Genomic DNA, 10,714 nt, shown 5'->3' with positions numbered 1-10,714 from the left:
CACAGTCAATTGGGTCGCCAACTGGCTGGAGGGCCACACCCAGAGAGTGGTGGTGGATGGGTCATTTTCAGCCTGGAGGGATGTGGGCAGTGGGGTTCCGCAGGGCTCTCTCCTCGGGCCTGCACTGTTCAACATCTTCATCAGTGACTTGGACGAGGGGGTAAAAAGCACCCTGTTCAAATTTACTGATGACACTAAGATGTGGAGGGATGTGGGCGGATGTGGGGGGATTCAAAGATTCAGAGAGCTTCAAATTAATTTGGACCTTTTTATTGGTCCCCTGATTCGATTCAGATTTGGAGATTTGGCCACCAAATCGGGCCGCATCTTCTCCAAATTGAATCAACACCCGAAGCTTCACACAGCCCTACTGTCCACCCCTCCAAAGCCCATTGTAGCCAGACCCTAAGCACAATAAAATGATGTTGGTGTTTTATGCCTTATATAAAATTTACTTCAGGTAAACTGCACATGGCAACAGCTTCTGAAAGAAGCAATTACCTGGGGTAATTCCTTCTGGGAATCACTTAGCTCTGTGGGGACAGAATCAGATGGAGAGTCAAATGGGGAATTTTCCCTGCCTGAGCTTCTTAAAGTCACACTCACTGTGTCTGAAAGGTGCTGGGAGAGCTTCTGCCTGCACTTTAAAGATGGACATCATATACTGCATAAAAGGTATTTCAAGTTTCATTTGATGGAAAGAGATTAAATCAGCTGGGATGTATAAACCAACAATTCTCTGGTTTAATAAGCAGGGCCTTCTATGCGTTTCTGGGAAAGTCTCTCAATTCTAACATCTGCATCTTCCCTTTGTGCTAACTAAGATCAAGTTTCCTTGTTTTCTGTGTTTCAAATTTTGTGGAGTGGGTGGGGTATGAGGAATTATTAGTTCTGATGAGCTGGAGGATCACTTCTCAGCCTCTTGTGGGCTAAGATCAAATTTTCTGCCCAACTTTAGGGGTTATTTCATATTTCAGTTCTAAGCACCCTGCCTATATATGCAACTAGAAAACAGGAGTGGGTAATCATCTCAGTAAATAAACTGGATTCCCTGGTTAACAACATTGCCTGGATGTAGTGAGGGAGATTTAAAAATGCCCGTGTAGTCTATAAAAACTACATTGATCTGAAATATAGGCATCTCTTCACCACCACCCTGTGCTTAGAGGTGGTAATTGCAAATTGATTTTGAGGGATTCTTGGGCACAACTTTCATTACAATTGAAAGATCCCCTGTGCATCACCAGAATGATTAGAATGATTTAATATTGTGGCAGGCAACTCTACACGCTCCTTTTTTTTTAAATAAGCTGTGTAATCGCCTCCTCCTGACATCCTCTGACCCCTCCAATGCCTCATCCAGATGGGAGGTTGTTTTCCTGGAATTGTAGCACGGAGCAGTAAGGCTGCCAAGATAATCTAGTTAATGGAGCTTTAACACTTTTGTGCAGTCCAGATTCAGAGAGATGGCTTCTCATCTAGATTCTGAGGGGCCACCCCCACTCTTGGAACAAATGATCTGGATTGGAAAAATCATAATTTCACTATGCGGAGAGCATTCAATTGCAGCTGAAATTGCTTACATTTGGAGAGTCCCCAGACATTTACTCTACATCTACTGCTGTGTACTTGTCTGTTTAAGTAATGTAATGATATAAAAGCCATTTAGAAGTGTTTTCCGGTACATTTTAAGAAGTCATTCCATGTACTATAAGCCTGATAAACAAATGGAAGCATTTGTGGCAACTTGCCATGCGTTGCAGGGATAATACGCTACAGAAGAAATGCTTTTTTGGCTTTCGTGTTTGGATGTTATTACAAATGGAAATTTCTGTGATGGATCCTGAAACCACTTAATTGAGCTCTTTCTCTATGCGTCTGTTCTCAGTATATTTTGGAGGTTATTTCTTTTGGCTGGGAATGTGGGATGGAGCTTGGGTTTCGTGACATTTAGTACAAAGAAAAGGAGGAGAGTTTGAAATAATACAAACAGGCATTGCACAGATTTTCATGAAACAACATTTGAAGCAAGCCTGTTGCTGTTCCAGTGCTGGGCTTCTCTTCAGCAGTGGCTACAGCTGGTTGGACACCCAGCCATTAGAAATTTGTATATTCATTACCTCTTCGCTGTTGCTGGGGGTGGGGGTGCTGTCCCAGGTTAGATGTGGTATTAATGTTGTCTAAAATTCAGTTGTGGTATTTCGTATTGAAGGCTCATTAAGGTCTTTCATTTATGATTCAGAAAACAAAACAACTTTCAAAATAGCTTATTCCTGATATTTGGTATCAATCTCTTCACCACCACACTTTTAAACTAGTGAGGGGCACGGGGAAAGGGAAGGAGGGATTGATTCAGGTAAGGGAGATTTCCAACCCCCAAACCTGCTGTCTTCTACTTGAATTTGGCAGATGTTGACTGGAACAGTGCTTCCTAATCTTTAGCCTTTGGTGGACAGCCTTCTAATGAGAGACCTTCCATTGCTACTCCCCTGCTTGTATAACATGATTTTCTACTTCAGCAAAGGTTCCTCAGGCCATAGCTTGAGACCATGATCACAAAAGAAAACTCATCTCCACTAGTGCCTCAACAAATGTGTGAACCCAAGTCTTCAGGATCAGCAGCCAGTGTAACAACCCACTGTTCCTCCTCCCCCTCAACACGTGTTCTTTCTTCTGTCACTTTGGATGTTACTTCCTGACAGGCCAGTGGAACAGCAGTGCGATAATTTGGCTGTGAGGTGGGTGGCTGAAGTGAAGAGGTGAATAACTCAAAGGCTCTGAATTAAAGAGACTAGTTCACAGTGCACAGCACTGAATTCAAAACTGATGCATCAAAAATCTGAATCAGTGGGGGCCTTCAGGGCTTTGGATTTTCAACTGACAAACCCTCTGTGAAGTGTAGCTGAAGAGGCCCTGAGGGGCACCCGTGGTTTTCTGCCAACCACACAATTTGTGGATTTGCTTTGTGTAGCTAGGTTGATACATACATTGCAGTACAAACCTAGTCTGCATCTTATCCTGCCCAGTCATAAATACATAGTCGTATTTCCAAACCACAGGCAAAATTCAGCTAAATAAAGTTCAGAGGAAGCATCTGTAAGTCTCATGGAAGTCTCTGAGTTAAATTCGCTAGTGATATAAATGATGGTGGGGTGTAGGTTGTAGCCATGTTGGTCTAAGGACATAGGCAGACAGGGTTCTTTGGGTGAATTAGATATCTTTTATTAGATCAACTTAAATTGTTGGAAAAAAATGTTTAGCAAGCTTTCGGGTTTAAAAACCCTTTTTCAGTCTGAGGAAGCCTCTGCAGTTGGTGTGTGTTCTTCCTGGATGGAATGAATAGCAAAGAAGCCAAAGGCTGGGCTGGTTTGTATGCAAGACAGGCCGTCAGTGAAGATGTAAAATGCCACTTCACCAATCTTAAAAAGGCTTTCACCCAACAAGGACACTCCTCCAAAGAGATAAATTGCACATTTGAAAGAGCCACCTGGGTACCACATGAAGAATTGCTGCAATATGAAAGAAACCCTCCCCCCCCGCAAATCGCACACTGCTGGTTATGACATACCACCCCTCCCTCAAACCCATATGGAAAATCCTTAAACAATTGCAACTCATACTAGAAAGAGACCCTGTTCTTAGAGACATCTTCCCAGAACCACCCATCCTAGCCTTCAAACAAGCACCGAATTTTACTAACCTCATCACTAGAAGCAAACTTTTCCTAAGGCCCAGAACACACCGAATGGATCCAGACCATGCCATGACAAGAAATGTAAAACCTGCCAACACATCTCCAGCACCCCTACAATTACTGCACCCCATAACATAGCCATCACCATTCCTGCATCTTACAGCTGCACCTCCAGAAATGTAATACATCTTATCCAATGCACCAAATGCCCTGATGGAAAATACAGAGGAGGGACAAACAACAGCTGCGCACCAGAATGAGCACACACTGGAAATCTATCAAAGACAGGAATACCCAATTACCTGTGGGGGCACATTTCTCACAAGAAAACCACTGTCTCTCCAATCTCACAGTTCTAATCCTCAAAGTGAATTTACAGAACGCTTCTCAAAGACGAGCCTATGAGCTTCACTTCATCAACCTTCTAGATACAAAAAATCATAGACTAATATAGATATTGGATTTATGATGCATTATAACCTGCCTGCCATCTGACTCCCCAGGTACCTCTCCATTGTTTAACTGCTACATTCATCCCCCTTCTGCCCCCCACCCAGCCTGTCTCTCACCCACTGACTTCTCAATTTACATCTTCACTGACTGCCTGTCTTGCATGCATACCATCCCAAGTCTCTGGCTTCTTTACCATTCATTCCATCCAGGAAAATAACACACCAACTGCAGAGGCTTCCTCAGACTGACAAAGGGTTTTTAAATCTGAAAGCTTGCTAGAAATTTTTTTTCCAGCTATTTAAGTTGGTCTAATAAAAGATATCAGATTCATCCAAAGAACCATAAATGATAGTGTAAATTCAAGAGCAAAGTAGAATAATTTGCATAGATGTGGTGTGTATGCAAACTAAGTGAAACTGACATAAGCATGGCAAGAGACTGGGAAGAGATGAGCAGAGTGTTCCATGAGATAAGTAAGAAGCAGTTATAAATGAAGCAGTCCTCTTGCCCTTAATAGGGAAAGTTCTGTTGACTTCAGTAAAGGAGTTATATTGCTTATGTTGGGGTCTAAGTTTAGTCCTCTCAGAATCCCAAGTATAGTATGTTATAAATTATACTGCTAAAGCTATGGATAGACATGCAGTTGAAGCACTCTGAATCCTACTCCAATTTATGGTGCTTCCAACTCAGGGAGCCTCAGTGCTATACAGATATGCTGCCCTAACCATGCCCCCAGCTGGAGCAGGACTTCAGAGTTGCCACAGTGGCATGCAGCAGTGGTAGTCTTCAGCCATGAGGCCCAACAGGGAGTTGCTTGGTTCTCTGGCATCCCGCAGTGCTCTGCTTCCCCTTATCAAGGGAAGCGGTGGGGGAAGGGTGGGGTAGACAGCCAGTCAGCCATCTTGTGTCCATTCAGTTATCATTGGGACCCTCTGGAACCTGAATGACAGGCAAAGAATTCTTCCCTCCTGCTCCTTAGCTGGAGAACAGCCATCTCTGCATGCTTTTCAGCCATTGTTTTCACTAGGCTCTGGTCTTAAGCTAAGCACAGACAGTCAAAAAGCCCAAGGCTGAATTGATTTAGTCTTTGCAGGTTAGTCTAAAATGCAGAGATTAAGCTTTGAAACAACTGGACAGACACACACTTGTGATTCAGGAAGTGCAGCCATATGCCTGCAGTGGCTCAGGCCAGAAGCTGGGGGGTGCTACAGCACAGCTTTCTGGTAGGTAGCCAGCATGGACTGTGTGTTCATTTCCTCTTCATGCTGCCCCCAAGGTCTGTGGGATTTCCAGTCCAGAATCACAGCAACTGGACTCTGCAGCGTTGTTTATCACTTCCTCTTCCTGCTTCCAGGTGCCTCTGGGATTTATAGTCTACAGTCACAGCCAGCAGTAAGTTTTTAGCAGGGCAGCTCTGTACTTGGGGAAAGGAAAGTTTAACCCCATTTCTTGGCCCCAGACCCCAGCTAGGGTTTGTTAGGGGGGTGGGGGGCAGGGCAGTCCCCCCCTCCCCACCCCCCAAACCCTTCTCTGTTGGAGTAGCCAGCACAGCCCAGCCCAGCCCAGCCCAGGGCTGGAAAGCATGCTGGGATGCTGGGGGATTGTGATTTAACTTGAACCAGGAAAGGGCCTGGGACAGAAGTTAAACCTGGTTGAATGTAGTGTCATACTTATCTGAAACCAGTTTCAGCCATTTTGAAACTGGTTTATATGCACTAAAATTCTGTTCTGTTACAGGTTTAAACCAGTTTCTGATTACGTAAATTCATTTATGTGTAACTTCTATCCCTAGGCTTGAGGACTAAAGTCTGAAAAGAATGAAGGGTTTTCTGCTCTCCCACCAGGGGGTAGGAGAGTGGGGGTTTTTTGCTACAAAATGTAGCAACTACAGGATGCCAGAGGAGCAAGCCATCCTCCATGGAGTGTACAGATGTTTCAGGAAGATCTTGTTGCAGGAAGAGAAAAGATGTTCCTCTTCCTTTTTTATTTTAATTTTTTTTGAGGATCATTTTTTAAGTGCTTCTTTGGCCATGAATATCTGTATGCTCATTGTATGGAGCACTTCACCTGTTATGTCTGTTTGGGCCTGATACTCTTTTTCCTTACACTGGCCTCAGCCTAGACCACATTAAGTGCCCCCTTGGAGTCTTCTTTTATTAGCTGCAAGACAAAGAATGGTGATAAGAAGAACCTTCCAGAAGGTCAGTTGAACATAAGTTGATGCAGTGTGGCATTCCTGAGACTGCAGAAAGACCCAGTTGCTCTGAGAGCTGTGAACTGCCTCACCCCATGAACTCATTTAGATGTTAACTTGCAGATTCACTGAATTCTAAAATGTCTGCTTACTACTTCAGTTGTCTACTTACTGCAGGCCATTTTTATGGATGAAAGAGTGAAGACCCTAGGCAGGGTGCTAAGGTTTGATCTGGAGGAAAGAAAAGAGGAGATACACATGTATGCATGAAGGGGAAGGAAGAGAAATAAAGGACAGAAATTTCAGTTATCGTAAAAGAGATCATTTTTTCTGATTGAATGAAGCTGTGTGATACAGGCAGACACATATTGAAAGCAACGAGAGTTAAGATTTGGATTTTCAAAGGAATCTAAAAGAGTTGGGTGCCCATTTCTTACTATAATTCAGAAACTGAGTGGGGCAAAAATCAGGTTAAAATTTTAATTACGACACAAAGACCATGTTGCAGCATTGATATCTGTACAGACTTCTGCTGGACATGAATAGAAGACTTGTTGTGGACTGACTGAATACCCTGACTTACAGACCATAATTAAAAATGGGATTTCTTTCTTTCTGGAGAATAAGTTTGATATACTGCTCTAGAGGTACACACAGGAAGCTGTGAGACTGGCATCTGTATGGGGACACAGTTTGAATATCTTTTTTTAGAAAGGCCACTTTCATTCCACATTCCTTGTCTTTCTAATGCTTGAGGGAATTTATCTCTAATATTTGTTACATTTTGTCTGCATTCGTATTATTTGTATGTGTACAGAATCTTGCCATCATCTGAAACGTCTTGCATGGGAAGCTGCCTGAATATCATACCATGTGCTTCAAAGCCAAAATTAACCAGGAGAGATTCATTCCCCTTGTTTTTTTTGCAGAGTGCTGAAGTTTTGGCCTTTATCTTTCATATGGAGTAAACTCTCAACTTGCGAACAATTGGGGCACCGGTTAGAGCACCTCCAGGTCATCAGCAGTAACAGGAAGGCTCAAAACCAGCCACAGCTAATGAGGTATGGTGTTCACACACACACACACACACACACACACACACACACACACACACACACACACAGACAGCTCACAGAGTTTGTGACCTCTGTCTCCTGCTGGAGCCTTCATCATCTGTGAACCAAACAATTTCTGCTCTAGCTGCCAAGAAACTCTCCCTTCCCTGGCTGTGGTTGTAATCTATTTGTTTTTCTGATACTAAAGGCCAGATTCTATTCCATTGATTAGGCACCATAAGCAGATTTAGATGCCTAAATAAAAACCCATTCCACCCAGCTCAAGTTCTTGAAAAACTGTTAAATCAAAAGGTGTGTGTTTCCTCAACCTCCTCACTGCTTTTTTTTTGTGACTCAGTATTAAGGGTCAGATGATGGTGTTTTACAAGAGTAGATGCATTAATGGATCTTCAGTACCTTGAACAGAGTTGAATAGAATTGCACTTAGACACTTAAGTCCACTTATATGCTTGAAAAATGAAATAGGATCTGGTCCTAAGTCTGTTTTTATGAGATAGACATATAGTTTTACAGTGATCATATAGTTGTACAGGAATGTTTTTGGTCAAGGAAGAGATAAGAGTTTTTCTCTCATCATTTTGATTCTAATATAATCCTGATCCTTTCTCATCATACTTATGCTTCCTGAATTACTCTGGTGGGAACCGTGCAAGGGAGCACCAGCACGAAAACTCTCCCTGCCCCCTTTCTGTCATTCCTTCCACTCCAAATGCTGAAAAGAGATAATATGACCACTGTTAGGTGCACCCTTATTGATGTCTAACGCCATTATCAGTCTCAAGTGTGCTTATTGGCCCATGTGCATCGCTCTTAAAGCAGTGACATTACATTCTTTCAGCAGATGCAGACTAGGAATTAGTAGATGGGGAATTTCCATGGCAGGGCTTCCTAGCGTGGTCAGAGGTGGTGGAAACATAACCTTAGGAAACTGGATTGGGATGTGTTAACAGAGATGCACAAGGAAAGCTTGTACAGCATCTTCATATACTCTACCTGACTATAGCTAGTTCTGTAGGTCCTTTTATTCAATCACTGTGAAAGCAATCAGATGAGAAACAAAACTGAGGTCTTAGGACAGGTTCCACAAGGGTAGGAAGCTACTCCCTTACTCCAGTCTTTTGGAGGATCCTTCCTGAAGCGACTAAAGATGAGGAATTTTCAAAGCAACAGAGAAAAATATGTACACATAAAGCCCACCCCACGTTGAGTAGAGGATGGGAAGGCAAAGATTTCAGAGATAGAGTTTGAATCACCTATGGCCAGCGCTTTGCAAATCCTAGAAATCCTAGACTTTCAAATTCTACAGTAATGGGCTTTCAAGGAATACTGAAAAATAGATTACCATATTTCAAAGTTTATTGAGTCAAGTTTTGAAGCCCAGTTTTTAACTCTTAAAATTCAACCTCGACTTATACACTGCATCACTGTCCCTTGTGAGCAGTGCTGGGCTCTGCATTCGGCTGTCGCAGCCCCGGCAGCGCTGCTCACAGGGGATGGGGCCACATCAGCTGAGTGCCAAGCCTGGCCCCATCCCCTATGAGCAGCGCTGTGGCATGTGTCCACCCTGCTAGTGCTCGGTCTGCAGTGAGGGTGCACAGGCACCAGTACAAGTCAACCCCATATTTCTGATCCAAAAAGTTAGGTTGACTTATACACTGGATCTATGAAATTTCTAACTTTTTGGATCAGAAAAATGGGATCGACTCATATACTGTGTCAATCTATAGACAGTGAAATACAGTAGTAGATTTTAAGGCCAGAAGTAATATTCTCATTGTATAGTGTGATTTTTCTGCCCAAGCCAGGCTGTGGAATTTTATTCAGAAATTCCTGCAATGAGGGGAAGTTTAGTTTATCTTATTCTGTAGGTAAAAATATTTAACCCAAGTATAAGCAGTTAAATGAAAGCATATCTTTTGAAAAGACCTCCAATCTATATAACTGCTCCAAGTGAAAGCATTACATCACAAGTTAAATGCTTACATTCTGCCTATCTCATCCTTCCGTAATGTCATTCTAGTTTTTCACACATGGACACACACACATACACACAAAGACTATTACTATTATTTTTCAGTACTGTTGGCTCAGAAAGACCGCTGCATTTGATCAAAGACTGCAGCATAGCAGTAACATATCAACAATCAAATCCCTCCCTATACCTTTGGTAAAGTGCCCTGGTATCCTTCATTGCTGAAAGGTGCTATGTAAATTTAGCTGGTGACTGTTGTTGCTGAAACAGTAAGCAGTCTTCTTCCTCTGCTCTGTCTTTGTTTCTCATTATCTGGAACACAGGAAAGCCAACATCTTTGTTTCTCTCCTCGCTGACGTGGCTCTGGGGATACTGCTGATGTCCTGGTTGTACAGAAAGAATCGGATTGGCCACCTTGCTGACACACTCATCCCAGTAGCTGATGTAAGTCTGGCTGGAACTGTTCATGAACAGAAAAGAAGCCCTGAGTAAAGTCACAAAAATCAGGTCTCCTCAAACTAATTAAGTCTTCAAATCAAATCAACTGAGACTAATCAGAGGAAGATAGGTCTCATCCTAGTATCCAATTAATATTAATTAGGTGCTTACTGGAAGGTATTTCCTCCTTACAGCATAGCAGTTATATCATGGGCACAATAAATAGCTATGAGGCTGGAGACTGAAGTCCTTATCGGGCTAGCTACTTTGAATATGGAGTTAAGAGGAAGTTTCCTCAAGTTGTTGTTTTTCTGGGGTGTCTAAAGAAAAGAATAAAAAAAAAGCCCAGTTAGGTTCCAGAAACCATTAGATTGATGAGAAAAAAAGTTTGAAGAGACAAGGCAGTTCTGCTCAGAAAGAACATTTTGTTGGTGAACTTGAAGGTGGTAACTTTCTAGGGTACATAAAACCAAAATCCTCTCAAAGACTCAGCATCTTAATGGCAAACTGGCAAAACTTACCATCTCTTGTGCTGCTGTTTTTCTGCCTCCATCACTCATACCCATATAGGCCCTAACTGCCTAGGATAAATTACCTAAAGAATCATGGAAGTCGGGTCAGAAGGGACCTTGTAGATCTTCAAGTCCGACCCCCTGCCTGGGTGGGAGAAAAACTGGACTCAAATGAGTCCAGCCAGGTAGGCATCAACCCTCTTCTTAAAGACCCCCAGGGTAGGAGCCAGCACCACCTCCCTTGGAAGTTGGTTCCAGCTCCTGGCTACCCTAACTGAAGTAGTTCTTGCGGATGTCTAATCTAAACCTACTCTCCAATAACTTGTGTCCGTTATTCCTTGTTATGCCAGGGGGCACTAGGGGAAACAGTGTCTC

General features: G+C 42.9%; 1 protein-coding gene across 2 annotated transcripts in view; it reads left to right on the top strand.

Moving 5' to 3' along the window:
- Nucleotides 1–10,714, top strand: part of PIGQ (phosphatidylinositol glycan anchor biosynthesis class Q) — a 60,268-nt gene that overhangs the window by 21,315 nt on the left and 28,239 nt on the right. For both annotated transcript variants that reach the window (XM_019539966.1, XM_019539965.1), the window contains exons 3-4: nucleotides 7,271–7,402; nucleotides 9,713–9,833. In XM_019539966.1, coding sequence (XP_019395511.1) covers nucleotides 7,271–7,402; nucleotides 9,713–9,833 — 253 coding nt within the window. The remainder of the gene's footprint in view (nucleotides 1–7,270; nucleotides 7,403–9,712; nucleotides 9,834–10,714) is intronic.

Source organism: Crocodylus porosus, unplaced genomic scaffold (genome assembly GCF_001723895.1).
Source record: "Crocodylus porosus isolate Cpor-Errol unplaced genomic scaffold, CroPor_comp1, whole genome shotgun sequence".
NCBI classification, from domain to species: Eukaryota; Metazoa; Chordata; order Crocodylia; family Crocodylidae; genus Crocodylus; species Crocodylus porosus.
This window is presented reverse-complemented; position numbering and strand designations above follow the sequence as displayed.